A 25086-nucleotide genomic window follows, 5' to 3' on the forward strand; every position below is an offset into this window, starting at 1 on the left:
TGGACCTCTGTCTGTCTGTGCCTCTGTCTGTCTGCTTGTGCCTCTGTCTGTCTTTCTGTCCCTCTGTCTGTCTCTGTCCCTCTGTCTGTCTCTCTGTCTGTCTATGTGCCTCTGTATGTCTCTGTCTGTCTATATGCCTCTGTCTGTCTCTCTCTCTGTCTGTCTCTCTGTCCCTCCCATCTGATTTTAGGAACAATGTTTTTAGAGCAGTTTTTAGCTAATCATGCTCCTATTATGCAGTGGCTAGTGATAAGTGAGAAGCTGTACAAGCTGGTTTTCATCATGCAACATAATCCAGTATGGCTTGGATTTTATGGCTTTCCTATCATTTTGTATTCTGCATGTGTGTTGATGTCTTTTCTTTCATTTCTAAATATCTTTTCCCTTAGTTTTGCATTGCCTTGATGATTTGGTTTTTCCAAAGGTGTGTATTGGAGGAGAGCTGGATGAGAATTACCGCCACAACGAGGAGGAGGGAGCGAAGGGGCCTGCGGACCAGTACTTTACGTTACGTGTGGCGTCAGGACACCGCATCTGGAACATACGCCGCACCTATGACAACTTCCGTCAGCTCGACAGACAGCTCCACAAGTGTATCTACGATCGCAAGTTTTCACATTTGCCAGAGCTGCAACGGGAATGGGGCCAGACCCAGAACAACAGGGAGGTATGTCCACTCTGTTAGTCTCTGTTATTTACCCTGCCATTGTTAGGGAATTCGGGCCAGAAATGAATCTTGTACCTCAGGCATGGAGGTGTGCCTTTGTGTGGTAGGGTATAGAGAAGTGGAGTAGGGGATGGAAGATGAGTCTGAGGACATTTGTGGGCACAGTTACTATAGTAGGGTGTAGGGACTTTGATGGCTTGGGTGCTACTGTTGTAAGGTCAAGGCCCTGTTATAAAGCCAGGTTGTAGTGTCTACTGCCACATGTCTCTGTCTGAGCCAGTCTTGTGTTCCCCCAGGATACCAGTCTTCAGTCCCTACTATCATGTCTCAGCTAAACCCACATATACTAGCTCTTGATCCCTACCAACATTCTTCAATAACTAAGGCCTCTGGTAACTCCAGTATATCCGGGTCCTTCCACCCTAACAGACTCACTGCCCTCAACTCCCCTCCCCTCCCCTCCCCTCCCAAGTCATTGCTTACTCAACTGATGTAGAATTCAATTTTCTCTCTCTGTAACAGTTTCCTAGAGCCTCAGATACATCTGTTATCTTCTCCATCTGTACACCCTGACATATTTATACAGGGGCTGGATATCAGCTTTCTGCCTCCAGGAAACTGCCTTTTATATGCCAGCCCAGCCTGTGTGAGGACTCCTTAATGCTGTGAGTAGTGAGCAACCCCTACCTCACAGACCCACACAGCTGACCCCTTCTCCCACCTCCCAGCCCTGTCAAATTAGCACCACTGCTACATGTATAGACACATACATGTATACTGCATGTGTGGGTCAGGACAACACATATCCAAGAATAGGTCTGTAGGTATAGTTCAGAACTCTTCATCACATTGCATTTTGCTGTGGCAAAGATAAACTGATGGTGACCACATTTCCCCTTGGGGTGTGGACACAAGCTGCACAGCGCTGGCTGTGCAGGGCCCATCAAAGCCGGATCACATGCTGAGTTCACAGTCCAGTGCTGGCTACTCCATGTACATGTATGTCTTGTAAATTCCAGTTGTAGTACCCCAAATGTACAGTCAGGACCCCAGGGTTTGGCCTCTTGCTCCCATCCCCAACCTGGGGCCTCACTGGGTGCTGAACCAGTCTCAGATCAGGGGTTCAGGGCATCAGGGATTGGTACACCCAAACCAATGACTGCATGTGTTGTTGTTCTGAACACGGCATTCTTCTGCAGATTGTTCCAGCAGATCCATTCCTAGTATTTGGGAAAGTTCTTACAGATACTGAGCTAACACTTGGAGCACTTCGTCCAAGAAGTCATTTCCACCAGAGTAGGTCCTTCTTATCTTTGGAAGATACAGTGTTTCTGAAGTAACCTTAACCTGCATGGTTTGGTGGGGGGGGGGGGGGGGGGAGAGGGGGCAAGGGATGTTAGCCCCTGGGACATACAGTGGATTACACACTCTACTCCAAAGCTCAGCAGCTCTCCTGGTGCTGCCAGGACACATACCTGTAGCCTACCGCTATTATTGTCTGATAAGAGCAACCATCACCTGAGGTTTCATCAAGGTAACAAAACAGGACCCAGAAAGAGAAGATGGAATTCAACTATTTGCCACCAATGAAGATATGTGTGGACTCTTCATTGTGGAAGTTGATATTGAGTGTTCAATCTGTGATGATCAAATGACACATGGATTGATTTGCTGTATGTACATGTAAATGTAACACTGGGTGATCTAATGCTCTACAGCCATGCCTGGAAATCTGTGGAATTTTAGCCTTTAGTCTGCTGTGAAACCTTTTTTATTTACTACCTCATACTCTTTGCTTTTATACATGGTCATCACAAGTTTCTCAGCTTTTCACTTTTTCCTGTCAGCCTTCACCTGGTATTGACTGTGAGCTGTGGGATTGTAGGTTTTTCTTCAGTTTAGTGGCCAAATTCCTCAGGGTTAGAGTGGGTTCATGTACAGGGAGCTTTCTGCTAATAATTGTAAACTTATGTAAACACTAGTACTGCTGAGTTCTATAAACTGTATTTATGGCCCAGCTGTTGGGGTAGAGCAGGGAGAAATGTATCAGGTGTAGGAATACTCTGTACACACACTGTTTTACAGTAGATGGTACAGGAATTTGTCTTCACCATCTCATTGTACTGAAGACCCTTCTAGGCGATCATACATTTGTACAAAACACAGTCATACATGTACATTTGTATCATGATATCCAGATTTGTGGTGGATCACTGTCAGCACACAATCCAGTATTTGTGGTGGATCACTGTCAGCACACAATCCAGTATTTGTGGTGGATCACTGTCAGCACACAATCCAGTATTTGTGGTGGATCACTGTCAACACACAATCCAGTATTTGTGGTGGATCACTGTCAACACACAATCCAGTATTTGTGGTGGATCACTGTCAGCACACAATCCAGTATTTGTGGTGGATCACTGTCAACACACAATCCAGTATTTGTGGTGGATCACTGTCAACACACAATCCTGTATTTGTGGTGGATCACTGTCAACACACAATCCAGTATTTGTGGTGGATCACTGTCAGCACACAATCCAGTATTTGTGGTGGATCACTGTCAACACACAATCCAGTATTTGTGGTGGATCACTGTCAGCACACAATCCAGTATTTGTGGTGGATCACTGTCAACACACAATCCAGTATTTGTGGTGGATCACTGTCAGCACACAATCCAGTATTTGTGGTGGATCACTGTCAACACACAATCCAGTATTTGTGGTGGATCACTGTCAACACACAATCCAGTATTTGTGGTGGATCACTGTCAGCACACAATCCAGTATTTGTGGTGGATCACTGTCAGCACACAATCCAGTATTTGTGGTGGATCACTGTCAGCACACAATCCAGTATTTGTGGTGGATCACTGTCAGCACACAATCCAGTATTTGTGGTGGATCACTGTCAGCACACAATCCAGTATTTGTGGTGGATCACTGTCAACAAACAATCCAGTATTTGTGGTGGATCACTGTCAGCACACAATCCAGTATTTGTGGTGGATCACTGTCAGCACACAATCCAGTATTTGTGGTGGATCACTGTCAACACACAATCCAGTATTTTGTGGTGGATCACTGTCAGCACACAATCCAGTATTTGTGGTGGATCACTGTCAGCACACAATCCAGTATTTGTGGTGGATCACTGTCAGCACACAATCCAGTATTTGTGGTGGATCACGGTCAACAAACAATCCAGTATTTGTGGTGGATCACTGACAACACACAATCCAGTATTTGTGGTGGATCACTGTCAACACACAATCAGTATTTGTGGTGGATCACCGACAACACACAATCCAGTATTTGTGGTGATCACTGACAACACACAGTCCAGTATTTGTGGTGGATCACTGTCAACAAACAATCCAGTATTTGTGGCAGATCACTGTCAGCACACATCCTGTATTTGTGGTGGATCACTGTCAACACACAGTCCAGTATTGTGTGTGGATCACTGTCAACAAACAATCCAGTATTTGTGGTGGATCACTGTCAACAAACAATCCAGTATTTGTGGCAGATCACTGTCAGCACACAATCCTGTATTTGTGGTGGATCACTGTCCAACACACAGTCCAGTATTTGTGGTGGATCACTGACAACACACAATCCAGTATTCATGGCGGATACCTGTCAACACACAATCCAATATTTGTGGTGGATCTCTGTCAACACGTAGTCGAGTATTTGTGGTGGATCACTGTCAACAAACAATCAGTATTTGTGGCAGATCACTGTCAGCACACAATCCTTTATTGTGGTTGGATCACTGTCAACACACAATCCAGTATTTGTGGTGGATCACTGACAACACACAATCCAGTATTTGTGGCGGATACCTGTCAACACACAATCCAGTATTTGTGGTGGATCTCTGTCAACACACAATCCAGTATTCGTGGCGGATACCTGTCAAAACACACTCCAGTATTGTGGTGGATCACTGTCAGCACACAATCCAGTATTTGTGGAGATCTCTTTCAACAGTAGTCAGTATTTGAGTAATGATGCTTGCAGCAGCCTGCTGAATGCTGCCAGGCTTTGTTATGAAGTGAGCTCCGGTTGACAGAATTAGCCAGCTTCAGGGACTTTTTAGAAAAGACTACACACCTCATAGGGCTTCTGTGGCTTGGCTTTATTTTTGCTTGATGCTTCCATGTTGGATGGGAACGGTTTAGGATGCTTACGGTACAGACTCAGCCCAGGTTTGGCAGGCCAGCCCACGTGGGCCTGGTATAAGTCACAGGAAGTTACAGCCACTGAATGACTGATAGCACTTGGGCCGACTGCAGTAGGATGTAATCTTACTGTGATATGGAGACTGGAGTCCTTAGATAGGCAGGGATAATCCTGGGTAAGGGGACAAAGCAGCCAGGTGGAGTAGGGGCTGTAGTACTGTATCTCAGCCCTGTGAAGTGACAGGGCTTAGGTGCTGGGTTTGTAGGGTGGTGTTAGTCTGTCAGCCAGTGGTACCCTTCCTGTGCCAGACAGCATGGGGCTTACCCTGTACTCCAGGCATAGAGTTGTAAGTCAGCAGTCGTGGAGATCTATATGTACATAATACATGTGGCTATGAGTCATCAGTCCATGACTGTAGATGTCTACATGTAACATGTCAGTCGTGACTTTAGATGTCTACATGTAGCATGTCAGTCGTGGCTATAGATATCTACATGTAGCATTGTCAGTCATGGATATAGATGGTCTACAGATAACATATAAGGTGTGTGAACACAGATACATGTGTGTGCAGCTAGAGGCAAAGAGCTTTAAGTCATCAGTAGCCAGGTATTACATAACAACAGTCTAAATCACGGCTCTCTGGACATATACGTGTGTAAAGTGTATATTTGTGTAATGATGGTTTATGTGTGAAAACGTGTGTATTTGTGTAATGATGGTTTATGTGCGTCAACATGTGTATTTGTGTAATGATGGTTTATGTGTGTAAACATGTGTATTTGTGTAATGATGGTTTATATTTGTAAACGTGTATATTTGTGTAATGATGGTTTATGTGTGTAAACGTGTATATTTGTGTAATTATGATTTATGCGTGTAAACGTTTAGATTTGTGTAATGATGGTTTATGTGTGTAAAGTGTAGATTTGTGTAATATTGTTTATGGTGTGTAAACGTGTAGATTTGTGTAATGATGGTTTATGTGTGTCAACGTGTATATTTGTGTAATGATGGTTTATGTGTGTAAACGTGTAGATTGTGTGTGTAATGATAGTTTATGTGTGTCAACGTGTAGATTTGTCTAATGATGGTTATGTGTGTAAACGTTTGTATTTGTGTAATGATGGTTTTTATGTGTGTAAACGTGTATATTTGTGTAATGATGGTTTATTTGTGTCAACGTGTATATTTGTGTAATTATGGTTTATGTGTGTAAACGTTTAGATTTGTGTAATGATGGTTTATGTGTGTAAATGTGTAGATTTGTGTAATAATGGTTTATGTGCGTCAACATGTATATTTGTGTAATGATGGTTTATGTGTGTAAACATGTAGATTTGTGTAATGATAGTTTATGTGTGTCAACGTGTATATTTGTGTAATGATGGTTTATGTGTGTCAACGTGTATATTTGTGTAATTATGGTTTATGTGTGTAAACATGTAGATTTGTGTAATGATGGTTTATGTGCGTCAACATGTATATTTGTGTAATGATGGTTTATGTGCGTCAACATGTATATTTGTGTAATGATGGTTTATGTGTGTAAACATGTAGATTTGTGTAATGATAGTTTATGTGTGTCAACGTGTATATTTGTGTAATGATGGTTTATGTGTGTAAACATGTATATTTGTGTAATGATGGTTTATGTGCGTCAACGTGTATATTTGTGTAATGATAGTTTATGTGTGTCAACGTGTATATTTGTGTAATGATGGTTTATGTGTGTCAACGTGTATATTTGTGTAATGATAGTTTATGTGTCAACGTGTATATTTGTGTAAAGATGGTTTATGTGTGTAAACATGTATATTTGTGTAATGATGGTTTATGTGCGTCAACATGTATATTTGTGTAATGATGGTTTATGTGTGTCAATGTGTATATTTGTGTAATGATAGTTTATGTGTGTAAACGTGTATATTTGTGTAATGATGGTTTATGTGTGTAAACATGTGTATTTGTGTAATGATGGTTTATGTGTGTAAATGTGTAGATTTGTGTAATGATGGTTTATGTGTGTAAACGTGTAGATTTGTGTAATGATGGTTTATGTGCGTCAACGTGTATATTTGTGTAATGATGGTTTATGTGCGTCAACATGTATATTTGTGTAATGATAGTTTATGTGTGTCAACGTGTATATTTGTGTAATGATGGTTTATGTGTGTAAACATGTATATTTGTGTAATGATGGTTTATGTGTGTCAACATGTATATTTGTGTAATGATAGTTTATGTGTGTCAACGTGTATATTTGTGTAATGATGGTTTATGTGTGTAAACATGTATATTTGTGTAATGATGGTTTATGTGCGTCAACATGTATATTTGTGTAATGGTGGTTTATGTGCGTCAACATGTATATTTGTGTAATGATGGTTTATGTGCGTCAACATGTATATTTGTGTAATGATGGTTTATGTGCGTCAACATGTGTGTATAAGTAATAGTATAATAATAATTCTTTTATTTCAGACAGAAGTACATATGAGATTTATTATAGAGATATGAAAAAAATTTATGGAAAAAAAATATTCATGAGTTTGCATGCCAGATTTTTCAAAAGACTGCAATTTGGAATTACATGTATGCCAATTTGTTTTTGAACAGAGTGGATTATTCTACAGGTGCTGTCAGTGCTGGGAGATTCATTAGCAAATTGATAGCATATCTGGAACAACACATGACTACCCCATTAGTACAGATTACAATGTAGTAGGAAGTGTTTATACTTGCTGGTGACATTTTGGTATGTTTACTTTCAGTTTCTCCATGGGCTGTTGTCACAGTACCTGGAACGATTATCCTCTATTGCTGGGTCTATGATCAACTGTGGACCAATTCTCAACTGGTTTGAGGTGAGTCAGTCCAAACTGTTAGTAGTAGCCTGCCTTCTGCTCAAAAACAGGCCATCCTCATTCCTCTCCTCTCTTGCCTTCTCCTCACAACTAACCTGCCTCCTTCCTCTTCTCTTTTCCTTCCTTTCCTCTTCTCTCTCCTGTCTTTTCATCTCTTCTCTCCTGCCTTCTCACAAGCCAGCCTCATTCCTCCCATTTCTTATGCCTTCTTCTCTCTCCTCTCCTCTCTCTCCTGCCTTCTCCTCACATCAAGTCAGCCTCATTCCTCCCCTCTCTCCTTCTCACAAGTCAGCCTTATTCTTGTCTCACCCGTCTTGTCCTCTCTCTGCTCTCTCCTGCCTTCTCCTCACAACAAGCTAATCTCCTTCCTCTCCTGTCTCCTGCATTCTCCTCACAACAAGCCAGTCTCCTTCCTCTCCTCTCTCCCACCTTCTCTCCTTTTGCCTGCCTTCTCCTCACAACAAGCTAATCTCCTTCCTCTCCTGTCTCCTCCATTCTCCTCTCCTCTCTCCAGCTTTTTCCTCACAACAAGTAATAGTTTGCCTGAGACAATATGGTTGCATGTGATAATATCAAATTCCTCGGTTGGATATTGACTAGATGCAAGTAGGAGAGTACAGGTCTGCTGGAGTGCTGACTTTGTAAACAACGTGTGAAGTATGGCAAGTGTTTTGTAGAGCTAGTCTGGTGGCTATTCAAAACTTCCCCAGATATTTATGTTAGGGTCGGAGTAAACAGGTACAGTGCTGGAGTTAGGATTTGGTAACTCCAGTGTATTGTTCACCGCATGGTGTAGATCTGTACTGATTACGTTCCACCATTCAGGAACAGGGTCCACTACATCATACAAAAGTCACCGTAAGATTACCCGACTACCAGACCACTGTTACCGTAGTCATAGTTGTTGGTACATTGTATACATGTAGCTATGGTCGCTGCCATGATAAGTGTCTTAACCTGATGGAGTTTGAAATGTTGGGTGTTGATTGTGGATGATTTGAGAGTTACAGCTCTGCTGAGTGGTTTGACTGACCATTGATGATGTTGTTATTGTAGTTGGATAATCGCGGTAACCATTTACTAGCTGTTGACGACTCGGGCATTAATACTCCTGCAATCGCAGCTGCACATGCTGTCAAGCGCTACACTGCTCAAGCTGCTGATGAAATTTCTCTTGAGGTAAGGCAAACAATAAGAATCTGCTCTGATAGACACAGTATTATATTCTTTTATCCATGGTTCAGTATTTTAACGTACAACAATGGAAGGTCCTGCCATATTTCAAGTACATTGTCTTGTGGCAATGTCTGATGAATAAAATCAATTTTTAACAGACATAGGCTGACAGTACATCACATAGTGTGTGTAGATAGTTTGAATCAGGTATGATCGTTGACATCTGATTGTTTCAGGTGTGATTGTTGATGTCTGATTGTTTAAGGTGTGATTGTTGACGTCTGATTGTTCACAGTGTGATTGTTCACTTCAGATTGTTCATGGTGTGATTGTTCTTTTCTGATTGTTCACGGTTTGATTGTTCACGTCTGATTGTTCATATCTGATTGTTTAAGGTTTGATTGTTCACATCTGATTGTTTACGGTGTGATTGTTGACATCTCACTGTTTCAGGTGTGATTGTTGATGTCTGATTGTTCACAGTGTGATTGTTGATGTCTGATTGTTCACAGTGTGATTGTTGATGTCTGATTGTTCACAGTGTGATTGTTGATGTCTGATTGTTCACAGTGTGATTGTTCACGTCTGATTCTTTCAGGTGGGGGACATTGTGTCTGTGATTGACATGCCACCTCCTGAAGACACTATATGGTGGCGAGGAAAACGTGGATTTGAGGTAAATACAAATCATCAAGTCAATGATGCTACACCAGAATACAAGTTAGAATTTGGGGCAAGATCATTAGCTCTTTGAGAATGGGGCCTATGATGATTCTCTCATCGGGCTGTAGAAGGGGAAGTTTGAAATTCCCTTTATTAACATATTGTATGATGCATTAATATGAATGGTTTCAAGAGTTATTTGTTGTAATGGTAATGTTTGTTGTGTATAGGTTGGATTTTTCCCGAGCGAGTGCGTAGAAGTAATAGGGGATAAAGTACCTCAGTCAATGGCCTCCCGTATCCCGGACCCCCCACAGAAAGCTGGTGAGTGTTGTGCTAAGTTTTGTCTGTGCACAGTGAACAGAACATCACAGTAACAGCACCTGGTGAGTGTTTTGCTAAGTCTTGTCTGTGTACAATGAACAGAACATCACAGTAACAGCACCTGGTGATTGTTGTGCTAAGTCTTGTCTGTGTACAGTGAACAGAACATCACAGTAACAGCACCTGGTGAGTGTTGTGCTAAGTTTTGTCTGTGTACAGTGAACAGAACATCACAGTAACAGCACCTGGTGAGTGTTTTGCTAGGTCTTGTCTGTGCACAGTGAACAGAATATCACAGTAACAGCACCTGGTGAGTGTTTTGCTAAGCCTTGTCTGTGTACAATGAACAGAACATCACAGTAACAGTACCTGGTGAGTGTTGTGCTAAGTCTTGTCTGTGCACAGTGAACAGAACATCACAGTAACAGTACCTGGTGAGTGTTGTGCTAAGTTTTGTCTGTGTACAATGAACAGAACATCACAGTAACAGCACCTGGTGTTATGCTAAGTCTTGTCTGTGTACAGTGAACAGAACATCACAGTAACAGCACCTGGTGAGTGTTTTGCTAAGTCTTGTCTGTGTACAGTGAACAGAACATCACAGTAACAGTACCTGGTGAGTGTTTTGCTAAGTCTTGTCTGTGTACAGTGAACAGAACATCACAGTAACAGTACCTGGTGAGTGTTTTGCTAGGTCTTGTCTGTGTACAATGAACAGAACATCACAGTAACAGTACCTGGTGAGTGTTGTGCTAAGTTTTGCCTGTGTACACTGAACAGAACATCACAGTAACAGCACCTGGTGAGTGTTGTGCTAAGTTTTGTCTGTGCACAGTGAACAGAACATCACAGTAACAGTACCTGGTGAGTGTTTTGCTAAGTCTTGTCTGTGTACAGTGAACAGAACATCACAGTAACAGTACCCGGTGGGTGTTTTGCTAGGTCTTGTCTGTGTACAATGAACAGAACATCACAGTAACAGTACCTGGTGAGTGTTGTGCTAAGTTTTGTCTGTGTACAATGAACAGAACATCACAGTAACAGTACCTGGTGAGTGTTGTGCTAAGTTTTGTCTGTGTACACTGAACAGAACATCACAGTAACAGCACCTGGTGAGTGTTGTGCTAAGTTTTGTCTGTGCACAGTGAACAGAACATCACAGTAACAGTACCTGGTGAGTGTTTTGCTAAGTCTTGTCTGTGTACAGTGAACAGAACATCACAGTAACAGTACCTGGTGAGTGTTTTGCTAGGTCTTGTCTGTGTACAATGAACAGAACATCACAGTAACAGCACCTGGTGAGTGTTGTGCTAAGTTTTGTCTGTGTACAATGAACAGAACATCACAGTAACAGCACCTGGTGTTATGCTAAGTCTTGTCTGTGTACAATGAACAGAACATCACAGTAACAGTACCTGGTGAGTGTTTTGCTAAGTCTTGTCTGTGTACAGTGAACAGAACATCACAGTAACAGTACCTGGTGAGTGTTTTGCTAAGTCTTGTCTGTGTACAGTGAACAGAACATCACAGTAACAGTACCTGGTGAGTGTTTTGCTAGGTCTTGTCTGTGTACAATGAACAGAACATGATAGTAAGAGTGCCTGGGGTATTCAGAAGTTTAGCAGTCGTAAACCAAGGTGATAAATGAGAGTGTGAATGGTTTTGTTTCACAGTATACATGTAAGTATATTCTTGAGTGTAAAACACCAGTCAGATAAATAACTGAATAAATAAATCTAAGTCCCTGCGCATGTCAAAGAGTGGCTCAACCCTGTCTTTAGCAGAACAAGAAATTTATTTTGATGACACAAACAGTTGTCTAAAATTAAGCATTTGGTAAGATTCCAATGATTTAAACTCTTTTCTTTCAGTCTTACGCAAACATGGGAAACTGATCACTTTTTTTCGAACGTTCTTCTCAAATCGTCCTTCTCGGAATGAGCTGAAGCAGAGTGGCATTGTGAAGGAGCGTGTCTTTAGCTGTGATCTGGGAGAGCACCTACTGAACTCTGGTCATGACGGTAAGCTAATCCCTGTACTTGGTGTGTGGACCAGTGAGCCGGTCCTCATCCACATACTTGGTGTGTGGACCAGTGAGCGGGTCCTCATCCACATACCTGGTGTGTGGACCTGTGAGCCAGTCCTCATCCAAATACTTGGTGTGTGGACCAGTGAGCCGGTCCTCATCCACATACTTGGTGTGTGGACCAGTGAGCCACTCTTCATCCACATACCTGGTGTGTGGACCAGTGAGCCACTCTTCATCCACATACTTGGTGTGTGGACCAGTGAGCCACTCTTCATCCACATACTTGGTGTGTGGACCAGTGAGCCAGTCCTCATCCACATACTTGGTGTGTGGACCAGTGAGCCAGTCCTCATCCACATACTTGGTGTGTGGACCAGTGAGCTGGTCCTCATCCCTATACCTGGTGTGTGGACCAGTGAGCCAGTCCTCATCCACATACCTGGTGTGTGGACAAGTGAGCCAGTCCTCATCCACATACCTGGTGTGTGGACCAGTGAGCCAGTCCTGATCCACATACCTGGTGTGTGGACCAGTGAGCCAGTCCTGATCCACATACCTGGTGTGTGGACCCGTGAGCCAGTCCTCATCCACATACCTGGTGTGTGGACCCGTGAGCCACTCTTCATCCACATACCTGGTGTGTGGACCAGTGAGCCAGTCCTCATCCACATACCTGGTGTGTGGACCAGTGAGCCAGTCCTCATCCACATACCTGGTGTGTGGACCCGTGAGCCACTCTTCATCCCATACCTGGTGTGTGGACCCGTGAGCCAGTCCTCATCCACATACCTGGTGTGTGGACCAGTGAGCGGGTCCTCATCCACATACCTGGTGTGTGGACCAGTGAGCGGGTCCTCATCCACATACCTGGTGTGTGGACCAGTGAGCGGGTCCTCATCCACATACCTGGTGTGTGGACCAGTGAGCCACTCTTCATCCACATACTTGGTGTGTGGACCAGTGAGCGGGTCCTCATCCACATACCTGGTGTGTGGACCAGTGAGCCAGTCCTCATCCACATACCTGGTGTGTGGACCAGTGAGCGGGTCCTCATCCACATACCTGGTGTGTGGACCCGTGAGCTGGTCCTCATCCACATACTTGGTGTGTGGGACCAGTGAGCCAGTCTTGGTCCACATACCTGGTGCGTGGCTGGGCATGAGTTTTTGTTTTTCTCTCTTCCCTGGTTTCTGTAGCTAATTTTCCCCACTATGTCAGGATACCCTGGACCACATCCCGAGGTTAACACGGGGTTAAAGCTGAGTGTTTGTACAGTACTGACTGTTGTGGGGTGGTGTAGCTGAGCAGTTTTTAACTGTAGCTTTCACAGCTGTTGCATGGATCACTCTCCCCTCAAACCCTCCACCATCTCCTTTCCTTACACAATCCCCCTCCCCCCCCCCACCCCCACCCACCTGAAATTTTGCCTATCTTCCCTCCCACTAACTGCTAGTTCTATGTCTTATATCTTGAGTACTAGTATCAGTACTGTTGACATTGCAGAAAGTCCTGAAGGTGGTGTTTTTCTCTTCGCCGTCTCCTTCCACATTACCTGATCTGTAAGCTCATGTGTCACATTTCCCTTATCTAGTGAGACCTCTTGGGATGCAGGCTGCGGTTTTCCTTTCAGAGGCTAGGAAAAAGAAGGTGGGGGTTCAAAACCAGCATTAGATAGGGAATTTGTAGATTTCACTGTTCTCACTGTTCGTGGAATTTTGGCCACAACAAGTACCAATGGACTCTTAAAGGGATACAGAATAGTGTATGATTGGCTGGTGTGAGAGATAGGCATGTCCAGGCTGTGCTGGCCTGAGCTGAAGTTTTTGTAAGATGTATTTATTCAAGCGTGAACAAAGCTTCAGGGTTTAACCTACGAAATCTTATCTCCACTGTCAGTAAATCAGCATTTTGTGTCCCTTTGGTGACCACTTGCCTTTCACTGATATGATGAGTATATCCATCATGTCACATGTGGGAAAGTTTGTCACAAGCTTGCCAGAGTTTGTTGGTTTACTCCGGCCTCTCCACCCGTAAAACTGACTGCCATCATCAAAGATATAAAGACGTATTGATCATCTGGTATGCTTTTGTGTACATTTCACCTGTGTTCTTGTTGCAGTTCCTCTGGTATTGAAGTGTTGTACTGATGTGATAGAGAATCATGGTATAGTAGATGGCATATACAGACTCTCTGGGATCGCTTCTAATATACAAAAACTCAGGTAAGTCATTACATGTTGTTGTTTTTTTTTAACTCTTGCTATAAAGGGAGAAAACTATCCCAGTTCTCATCGCCATTGTGTTTCACTGACTACAAATCATCGTCTCTTTTTATTGAGTATGAAAGTGCACAGATCATCACGTAGACTTTTAAGCAGTATGACTAAGTTTTTACATGTAGCTGTGACTTGATTGTGTTCTAAAGTAGGTCACTTTAGAAATTTTGATTTATTTGTCCAACCTGGGTTCAGTGTGGGAGTTTTATATGTTTATATGGATGGGTTTTTTTTACAGGCTTGCTTTTGATGAGGACCGAGCTCCAGATCTGACCTCAGAGACTTATTTACAAGACATTCACAGTATTAGCTCATTGCTCAAAATGTACTTCCGGGAATTGCCTAACCCACTCCTAACTTACCAGCTCTATGACAAGTTTGCTGTGAGTACAAAAACTTTACCAAAAGTATTCTGTGACAGACAAAAGATTATGAAAGATGCTTACTGGTAAATCAGTTCAAAAGGAAAAACGTCATTCTGGTGTATATTTAATAATTTAAAATAAAATACATACATTTCTATTCATAAAATAATCTAATTGTATTTTGAAGATTAAGCTTTTATTATTATTATATTATTTCTATGGTGTTAGGAGGCTGTCAAAGATGAAGATAACAAACTGTTGAAGATTCACGATGTTGTTCAGCAGTTACCTCCCCCTCATTACAGGTAAGCATATCAAACAGTCAGGTTTGAAATGTGACCCCATTACAGACATGTAGTGTAATAAGACTGGCAGTATTCCTGTATAACGTGTGTAACACGTAGAAACTTGTGTATTTCTGGTCACTTTTTCAAGTTCATTGAGTAACACATAATATTGGTATTTGAGTTGATTGAGGATGGCTAATTCCTGATATCATAACCAGCTTTCATAGTGAACAGGTAAACAGGCCATTGCTGATTTAAGGTCCTAAACCTTGCCTTATAAGAATGTGACAGCGTAAGCTACATGTACATGTATGTATTTGTTACTTGATGGTCACTAAACCTGAGTGATTGCTCTTGGCCACCTGACCTTGTCTGATCCTCTTCCTCTTTAGGACAACTCAGTACCTGATGCGGCACCTGGCCAGGGTGGCTGCACACGGTCACCTCACCGGCATGCATTCCAAAAATCTGGCCATTGTCTGGGCGCCAAATCTACTCAGGTGAGTTACTGGTTTTCTGTAGGGGTGTTATCTCATACTACTGTAGTATCATCTGAGCACCTAACCTCAGGTGAGTCACTGTGCTCAGGTGTTTCCTCTAGGAGGTGTTATCGCATATGGCTGTAACATCATCTGAGCACCTAACCTCAGGTGAGTCACTGTGCTCAGGTGTTTCCTCTAGGAGGTGTTATCTCATACGGCTTTAACATCATCTGAGCACCTAACCTCAGGTGAGTCACTGTGCTCAGGTGTTTCCTGTAGGAGGTGTTATCGCATACGGCTGTAACATCATCTGAGCACCTAACCTCAGGTGAGTCACTGTGCTCAGGTGTTTCCTCTAGGAGGTGTTATCTCATACTACTGTAGTATCATCTGAGCACCTAACCTCAGGTGAGTCACTGTGCTCAGGTGTTTCCTCTAGGAGGTGTTATCGCATACGGCTGTAACATCATCTGAGCACCTAACCTCAGGTGAGTCACTGTGCTCAGGTGTTTCCTGTAGGAGGTGTTATCGCATACGGCTGTAACATCATCTGAGCACCTAACCTCAGGTGAGTCACTGTGCTCAGGTGTTTCCTCTAGGAGGTTGTTATTGCATACGGCTGTAACATCATCTGAGCACCTAACCTCAGGTGAGTCACTGTGCTCAGGTGTTTCCTCTAGGAGGTGTTATCTCATACTACTGTAGTATCATCTGAGCACCTAACCTCAGGTGAGTCACTGTGCTCAGGTGTTTCCTCTAGGAGGTGTCATCGCATACGGCTGTAACATCATCCGGGCACCTAACCTTCTCTGGTGTGTCATTGTACTCAGGTGTCAGATCTGCCAGCAACCTGTGGATGGTCGAGTTTCCTCTCACCATCATGTTGGCCACCGTCGTATAAGTGATATATTCCGGAGTAGGACATTAAACACCAATCAAATAAATAAAATCAAGTTGATAGCATGTGTTTGTTTACAGGTCTAAGGAGCTGGAGATCGGGGGTGGGGCAGCGGCACTGCAGGGAGTTGGGATACAGGCCGTGGTCACAGAGTTTCTCATTTGTTATGCTGATCTCATCTTTAGTGACAGAATTCCTGCCTATTCCTCTCCGGATGCTAACCGTACGTACAAACCACAGCACAAACCACGCTTGTAAAGGTGACGTCGCTGTGTGTTGTTTCAAACTGGTCTGTTAAAGACAATTCTGCTGCAAGATTATTTCTGTAAGTACATGCAAGATTACTATTAAATGTGGCAGCAAAATGGTATTATCTGAGGTGACTTATCTGCTAGAGAATTCAACCTGCGGATGGTCATGAGTTTCCCCCGGGCTCTGCTTGGCTCCCTTTCACCATAATGCATCATAAAGTGAGTAGGACCTAAAACACCAATCAAATAGATAAATAAATCAACAGAATACAGGTATAACACATGTTTATTCTCTCTTTAGGGAGCCAGAAAAAGCCCCGCCCTAAGTCATTAGCTATTTCCACACCCACACGTCTGCTGAGTTTAGAAGAGGCCAGAGAGCGCGCCCTGACCACCACATTGCACCCCCAGTCACAGAAGTTTATTGATGTTGGTGGAGGACCAGAGAATCTACCCTCAAAATACCATACTGTGTTAGACCTTCCTGGGTACAAGTAAGTGCACCGATTATCTCCCCTTAGGCAGGCTGACATAACTGCTGTATAATTATGATAGAAGTGTTTATTTCTGGAACAAATTAGTCAGTTGTGATTACCTCCATGAATAATGGCAGACTGAGTGCTTATACTTGTATGCTTATTTTTGGACTGATGACTATTGCAGAAAAAAAGCCAAAGACACAAAAGAGCCTGTGAAACAGAAGAAATCTCCAGTTGGAGGCTGGAAGTCGTTTTTCTCCAAATCTCGCTCCTCAAGTCTCAAGGTGGGCAAAGGGAGGAAATCCAGTGTCCCAGGTAAGGAACCATCCTTATCGAATGCAGTAACACATAAGTTGGCTGACATGATGATCCTGGCAAGATGTTAAGGCGAAGGAGCTAATGCGACTACATGGAATATTTGCACAAAGAATAAATCACAGCTTGTTGGGTTACATGGAGAAGTTGATACTTCTCATGTAGTTAGTGGTAATTGTGGTTAGGTTTGAAATTGATACTTCCCACACAGTGGTAATTGTGGCTAGGTTTGAAATTGATAATTGTGGTTAGGTTTGAAATTGATACTTCTCATACAGCAGTAATTGTGGTTAGGTTTGAAATTGATACTTCTCATACGGTGGTAATTGTGGCTAGGTTTGAAATTGATAATTGTGGCTAGGTTTGAAATTGATACTTCTTGTACAGTCAGTGGTAATTGTGGTTAGGTTTGAAATCAATACTTCTCATACAGTGGTAATTGTGGTTAGGTTTGAAATTGATAATTGTGGCTAGGTTTGAAATTGATACTTCTTGTACAGTCAGTGGTAATTGTGACTAGGTTTGAAATTGATACTTCTCATAGAGTGAGTGGTATTTGTGGCTAGGTTTGAAATTAATAATTGTGGCTAGGGTTGAAATTTATACTTCTTGTACAGTCAGTGGTAATTGTGGCTAGGGTTGAAATCGATACTTCTTGTACAGTAAGTGGTAATTGTGGCTAGGGTTGAAATTGGTACTTCTTGTACAGTCAGTGGTAGTTGTGGTTAGGTTTGAAATTGATACTTGTACAGTCAGTGGTAATTGTGGCTAGTGTTGAAATTGATACTTCTCATAGAGTGAGTGGTAATTGTGGCTAGGTTTGAAATTGATAATTGTGGCTAGGGTTGAAATTGATACTTCTTGTACCGTGAGTGGTAATTGTGTCTAGGGTTGAAGTTGATACTTCTTGTACAGTCAGTGGTAATTGTGGCTAGGTTTGAAACTGATACTTCTCATAGAGTGAGTGGTAATTGTGGTTAGGTTTGAAATTGATAATTTTAGCTATGTTGGAATTTGATACTTCTCCTAGAGGTAAGTGGTAACAGGTTAGTTTTGAACATAATGTTTATCATACAGTGAGCGATAAGTGTGGTTAATGGAAACTAAAGAGGCATTGGTTCTGTATAGGTACGTATGTTTGTTAGTTCTGCATAGTTACGTGTTTTTGTTAGCTCTGCATAGTTGTGTGTTTGTTAGTTCTGTATAGTTACGTGTGCTTGTTAGTTCTGTATAGTTACGTATGTTTGTTAGTCCTGTATAGTTACGTATGTTTGTTAGTTCTGCATACTTACGTGTGTTTGTTAGTTCTGCATAGTTGTGTGTTTGTTAATTCTGTACAGTTTTACGTGTTTGTTACTTTTGCATAGTTGTGTGTGTTTGTTTGTTTTGTATAGTTGTGTGTGTGTTAGTTCTGCTTAGTTACATGTGTTTGTTAGTTCTGTGTAGTTACGTGTGTTTGTTAGTTCTACATAGGTACATATGTTTGTTAGTTCTGCTTAGTTGCATGTGTTTGTTTGTTCTGCGTAGTTAAGTGTGTTTGATAGTTCTGCTTAGTTACATGTGTTTGTTAGTTCTGGATGGTTACATGTGTTTGTTAGTTCTGCTTAGTTACGTGTGTTTGTTAGTTCTGCTTAGTTACGTGTGTTTGTTAGTTCTGCTTAGTTACGCGTGTTTGTTAGTTCTGGATGGTTACATGTGTTTTTTAGTTCTGCGTAGTTACGTGTGTTTCTTAGTTCTGTGTGTTTGTTTGTTCTGCGTAGTTACGCGTGTTAGTTCTGCTGAGTTACGCGTTTGTTAGTTCTGAATGGTTACATGTGTTTGTTAGTTCTGCATAGTTACGTGTGTTTGCTAGTTCTGCTTAGTTACGCGTGTTTGTTAGTTCTGAATGGTTACATGTGTTTGTTAATTCTGCTTAGTTACGTGTGTTTGTTTGTTCTGCTTAGTTACATATGCTTGTTAGTTCTACTTAGTTGCATATGTTTGATTATTCTGCACTGTTACATGTTTTTTGTTAGTTCGGCTTAGTTACATGTGTTTGTTTCTCCTGAACAGATCCACTGACTTTAGGAGAACAGAAAGCCATAACAGAGGAAGATGTGCACAACTGGAAGAGGCGTAGGTTACGCACAGCAAAGAGCGTGGAGTCTCTCACCTCAAACAGGGGATCACGATTCTTCGATTTTGGATCATTTGACAGCTCTATGTCAGGTACAGACACAAAATGTGTTCACTGATTTGTGTATTAAACACATATGGCCGGTGTAAATCTGACTGTCTAATCCAGGTCATCACAATGATGTTGTGATTGAAAATCAACCCATATATTAAAAATCATCAAATATAAATTAAAGTTAGCGATGTATTAAAAGTTATTAGTGTATTTAAGTTAACAAAACATGTGTATTAAAGATTTGCATGTGTCAAAAGTTTCTATTGTGTCAAAAGTTTCTATTGCACCACAGATTTTTGTTGCATCAAAGCCTAAGTTTGTATCAAAAACTGCAGTCGTTATGTTGACAGACGTTGTCCCCCATACCTTTGATACAGTGTTAGTAGCTAAGTGACCAGTTGGAAGTACATTTCATACATGTATCTCCTTATGAGTAGTTTTGGAATAAAATAACCATGTTCTGTGTTGTTGGCAGGCCCTGCCTCTCAGAACTTACCACGTAAGAGAAGCTCAAGCTCCAGCAGTAGAAGCCGCAGCCAGTCATTGGACAGGAATATGTTTGGCTCCTCCTCCTCCAGGGAAACTGTCAAGGAGATGGCCATAGATATTGGACCAATTCCAAAGACAGGTAGGGCTCTCGCATCATACGTCTGCCTAATTTGTCTGAATCTGTGGATTCTACCACTTTCACTTTGTGTCAGTAAGAGGTCAGTGATGCTTAGGGACTGTTTGCACTGTTTTTGAGTATGGCATTAAATAAGAATGAAACAAATAAGTAAACAACCAAATAAATAAATAAATAAATACTTGCCTTGTCCACCTGCAGTTTCTGCCTGATTACATTTTGTACTTTCGCCGTATGCAGTGTAACCTGAGAGGTGAGGTTTCCTGGTTCTTATGCTGAACCAAAGATTTTGTTAGTTTGGTGAATATGAAATGGTTCTTTCGTGAATGAATTTATTGGAAGATAAGATGGCATATTTCACGCCAATGGGCGTCCATTAAGAAAGGAAAGTAATTTTGTTCTCATATATTGGTTTTGTTTGTTTCAGGCTCCCCAAAGGTCGGTGTAGACAAGGAAAACACCTCACCTGGGGAGTGCAAACTGGAAAAGAAAACTTCATTTATTCGTGGAGACTCTACCAGGCGAGCTGTGTTCCATCGCAAGACAGCATCAGCTCCTTCCAATCAGCTGCAGCTAGAGGATTCTCCCCCTCCTACAGAGGCAAAACGCTCCAGCCAGCAGTCTGCCGAGTCGTCCTCAGTGCGAAGGAAAAAATCTGACAAAAACAAAGGACCGGTAGAGTCTCATCTGGAGATCTCTGTGCCTGTTGGGGAAGTGACAATCACCCGTGAAATGGCCGATAAGTTTGTTCTCAGGGTGGACAGTAAGGAGATATTCAGGCCTCCTGACCAGGCTGATAAACCTGTGGAGGGACGAGCTCCAACAAAGGGAGACAAATCAGGGAAAGGTGGCAAAGGAAAGAAGAAAACAAAAGGAGATAAGGGTTCTGCTGATGCTGTGTGTACTGTGGATCTGGCAGAGAGCCCAAGTGTGAGGAGGAAACAGAGTGAGGAATCTCGAGAGACTGGTGTGATGCGACGAAGTGAGCAGAGCATGGAACTGGAGGAGGCAAATAGGCTGCCACCATCGTACTTTTCCCGTTATCATGACTATGCTGAAATTCTGGAGGACCAACAAGACACAGGAGTGATGCAAGAGGCAAGGGTTTCGAAGGAACATGAGCAAGGTGAACAATACCCACCCGACACAAGGCAGGAGAAAGAACCTTCCGAGAAACAGCTTGAAGATATTTATAATGTGGCCGAAAGTGAACATGTGTCTGATGACATGAACAATTCTGTAGACAAATTAATGTCCGATGTGGAAAAATTTGAACAGTCAATCCATGAACGGCCAGTGGAATATTCTAACCCACGGATGTCCAAGTCCCTGAGCATTCCGTCTGATATTCAGCGGTCTCTGGACAATGTAAATCTGGACAGTCAAAGTGATTTGATGTCCTCTGTGACAATCAGTGAACTGTCACGCTCAGTTGACAGCTTTAACCTGGGCCTTAGTGACACAGAGGGAGAGGGCTCTCTGTGGAGGAGCACCTCCCTGGGTGGGGACCAGGAGTCTCCTTTGGGCAGAACTTTGAGGGAAATTAATGCCCAGATTGACAAGGCGTTTCAGGCTGACCCAAGCACACCTAATGAACAGTTGTACATGTATCCTGTGGACGAGAACCTATGTTTTACCATCCCAGACGTGCCAACGCTGGACACAACCACAATGTTAGAACAGCCCTTGTATGCAGAGTACGATGATGAAGACACAGCAACTCCAACCAATGAAACTCACTTTGAATTTGATAATGTACCACGGTCATCATATTCCACAGTAGACCAGGCAACTGTCAGCTTAGCACAGCCACCTGCTCCACAATACACCTCTGTGGAGTCACTGTCACGTCGTAGTCCTGCCCATTCTCCCACTCTCCACCACAAAGAGGGCCGTCTGGGGGCTCAGGATTACCGTGAGTCTACGGTAAAGGGCCCCACTGCAGCAGTAGGCCATACAGAGGGTATGACCCTTTCTGTGCCAGGGGTCAGCCTGAGCTATGATGTAGTTCAGGTTCCTTCTGCTGACATCACAGATGTAGTTCAGGCTCCTTCTGCTGACATCACACATGTAGTTCAGGCTCCTTGTGCCGACATCACTGATATAGTTGAGGCTTCTGCTGACACTACAGAACAAGATAAATCCCAAGTCAGCTCGCTGGAAAGTGCTAAACGTCAGCTGGACGCAGACTTTGGAGAGATCCACTCACGAATGCGCGAAAGTCAATTAACGGAGGGCGAGTATGTGCAGCTAGAGGATGAGGATTATGTCAGGTTGCAACAGGATGCCCAATTCAGTGGGGTGGACACTCAGACAGCTAGTCAGTCTGGTCAGGCAGTACCCAAAAGAGGGCTCACAAAGGCTGATCAGTCTTCCTCCAGGCAGGCAGGTGACAGAAAACTGCCTCCTCAGCAACAGCACAAGGATGGCTCACCTAGTGCAGAATTTTCACTACCTCTTTCTGTGTCAGACGAGAAGTTCTGGCAGAACACAGAATTCCCAGGGTTGTCTCCCCTTTCGGATGTTATTGATGCATACTGTTGTAATTTAAAAACTGAAGGTAAAGCGTGTGAAATTCATGAAAAACGTCAGTCCTCTGGCTCTTCTGATCAGACGAGTCCAGAAAGGTATCCTGAGTTTGACACGCCTCTACGGATTGATGAAGAACCTGTTGTAGAGAGTTCCTCTTTGAAGGAAAGTGGGGTAGAATCGGGAAGAGATTCAAGGACACATTCTCCTCCCCTGGTGCACATCCAGCTTCCAAGGGAGGTATCTCCTGTGGCTGAGTTACATCAGGAGGAAGAGGAAGAAAATGTAGGGGATGTGCAAGTGTCGTACCAGATAGACTTTCGTAAGTCTGGGGGTTTTGATATCCTCACTGATGAGGAAAGTGCCCCTGGGTATCAAGAGATAAGCACCGAGTGTTATATAGCAACATCCCCAGAGGTGACTGTGTCAGGTCCCCCCTCTCCCTCGCAGACCGACTCCTCACGCCAAATGTCCACCAGTCACAGTGAGGTTGTTGAAGAACGGAAACGAATACAAAAGCGGGAAAAGAGTAATGAGAGTGTAGTGCAATCTGACTCCTCAGCAGATGGCCTGTCTCCAGAGGAGTGGTACTCCAAGATGTTACAGCACAGTCTGGGTCAGTCCTCAGAGTCAAGTGTTGAAGGCCTTGAGGCCATATGGGCAGCTCAGCATGACAGCTCCCCAACAGGCTCCAGCAGTGGTTCCAGCAAACGCCCCTACGACACCATGGTAGAGGAGCAGAAGTATGTGGACAGTCTGGTGGCTCAGCGTGCCTTCGGATTCCCAGCTGCTGCCGAGGTGGTCACCTCCCCTGTTAAGAAGCTGAAAGATGGCAGCCATGAAGAGGTGAGGGAGATTGTCATTGAGGAACCTCAACCATCTTCCGGTCAGCAGCAGGCTGGGTGTGTAGTGTGTCCTGAGCCTCCGGTTCACAGATCTCCAGAACACCATTCCAGGGTCGCCAGCAACACCCAGAGCAGCCAGGTGGCTCCCCCGAAACATGACGAGCTAATCGCAGTGAGACAGAAGGTCACCAAGACCAAGACCAGTAAGCCTGTGGAAAAGCCCAGTCGAGACATGGGATCCTCTGAGATCATCTCTGTTCATGAAGTCACATCTGATCTGGGAAATGCCAAGCTGATTGTTGAGCGCAGAGCCATTGACAAGAAAAGAGTACAAACTGTTCATGCAACAAAGGTGGAACAGCCATTGAAGCAACACGCAGAATCACTGGACAGTTTGAGTAACATTGGCATTGGGCAGAGCGAGTTAAAAATATCCAAGAGCCATGAATATCTGATGGAACGCCGTGACCACACAGATGTGTCCCCACGAATGACTACTTCTGCATGTGAGCTGCCGACAGGGGTGACAGAGCAAAACTCACCTGACACCATGTCCACCTCACTCACCTCCTCTACGGACACCTTTGTCTCTGGAAACTCTGACTCAGACTTCACAGATTTCTACATGGACCACCATGGTGGTGCCCTGTCCATGACAGGTTCAGGCTATCTGGTCCAGTCCACCCCTGAGGATGCATTTGCTGTTCAGAAAGCAGCTTCACTGCCCAATGTTGGAAGCTGGTCTCCCCCTGTGGACTCCGACACCCTACCTCTGCAGAGGGGGGCACTCAGCAGCTCTCGCTCAGGCAAGCTAAAGAGTCTCAAAGAACTTTTTGAGCCCAGTTCCGCTGAGAATGCCACAGCCAGTCTGCGTCAGGGTGCCGATGGTGTGCACTCGAGCCCTCACCCGACATACACTGACCAGGGTGTGGAGTATCAGTGGGCGCGTCACGCACGAGGACAGTCACCAAGAAGTGTTACCTTTAAAGACGACCCGCTCCCACCTGAATCAGACCCGGTCAAGTGGCAGGTGTCAGCTCTGTACCAGAGGCATGACCAGAACTATCCTCCTGAGAAGTCACAAGCTGTCAGACAAAAGTGGCAGAACTCAGAGGCAAACAGTTCGGGACATGTGGAACATGGGGCAGAATTCCCTAAAGCCCGTGTCAGGATTGTGGATCCACCCAAGTCCCCATCAGGCAAACCTCCTGCCCACAGGAACCCTAACATTCGGACGAGAACCCACAGCGACTCAGCGTTAGAGGAATCTGGGCTTGCAGAGGACGAAGTGAGTGGGGACTACGGCGGGGACATGAGCACTGGTAGCTTAGACCGTGACCAGTGTAAGAAATCTAACCTTCAGAGGAAAGGAAGTATACGCGAGTTAGTAGCAGTGTTTGAGAACAAAGGAGATGTAACTGCTGAGACACGTTCAAACAGTCGCGGATCCCTTCCCACTGACTTGTCCACAAGTAGGGAAAGTTTGGATCGTGTGTTAAGTGGAGCTAAGTCGGGGGATGTTCGGACTGCCTCAAGTGACCCCCAGCGGGGGAGATCCCCAGCTCCCACAGACTCTGCCTCTGTCAGGCATCAGTCTGTACGACTCGGACCCAAACCATTTTACGGCAGCAAGTCTTAGCGC

General features: G+C 43.7%; 1 protein-coding gene across 1 annotated transcript in view; it reads left to right on the forward strand.

The window, feature by feature from the left end:
* LOC135465995 (uncharacterized) overlaps positions 1-25086 on the forward strand; it is a 72199-nt gene extending 47113 nt beyond the window's left edge. Inside the window, exons 5-20 of the mRNA XM_064743383.1 lie at positions 425-667; positions 7638-7730; positions 8787-8909; positions 9505-9582; positions 9800-9893; positions 11765-11914; positions 14042-14144; positions 14437-14581; positions 14792-14868; positions 15243-15350; positions 16311-16453; positions 16783-16975; positions 17145-17275; positions 19328-19483; positions 19921-20073; positions 20498-25086. Coding sequence (XP_064599453.1) covers positions 425-667; positions 7638-7730; positions 8787-8909; positions 9505-9582; positions 9800-9893; positions 11765-11914; positions 14042-14144; positions 14437-14581; positions 14792-14868; positions 15243-15350; positions 16311-16453; positions 16783-16975; positions 17145-17275; positions 19328-19483; positions 19921-20073; positions 20498-25083 — 6576 coding nt within the window. The 3' untranslated portion in view covers positions 25084-25086. The remainder of the gene's footprint in view (positions 1-424; positions 668-7637; positions 7731-8786; positions 8910-9504; positions 9583-9799; positions 9894-11764; positions 11915-14041; positions 14145-14436; positions 14582-14791; positions 14869-15242; positions 15351-16310; positions 16454-16782; positions 16976-17144; positions 17276-19327; positions 19484-19920; positions 20074-20497) is intronic.

Source organism: Liolophura sinensis, chromosome 1 (assembly GCF_032854445.1).
Source record: "Liolophura sinensis isolate JHLJ2023 chromosome 1, CUHK_Ljap_v2, whole genome shotgun sequence".
NCBI classification, from domain to species: Eukaryota; Metazoa; Mollusca; class Polyplacophora; order Chitonida; family Chitonidae; genus Liolophura; species Liolophura sinensis.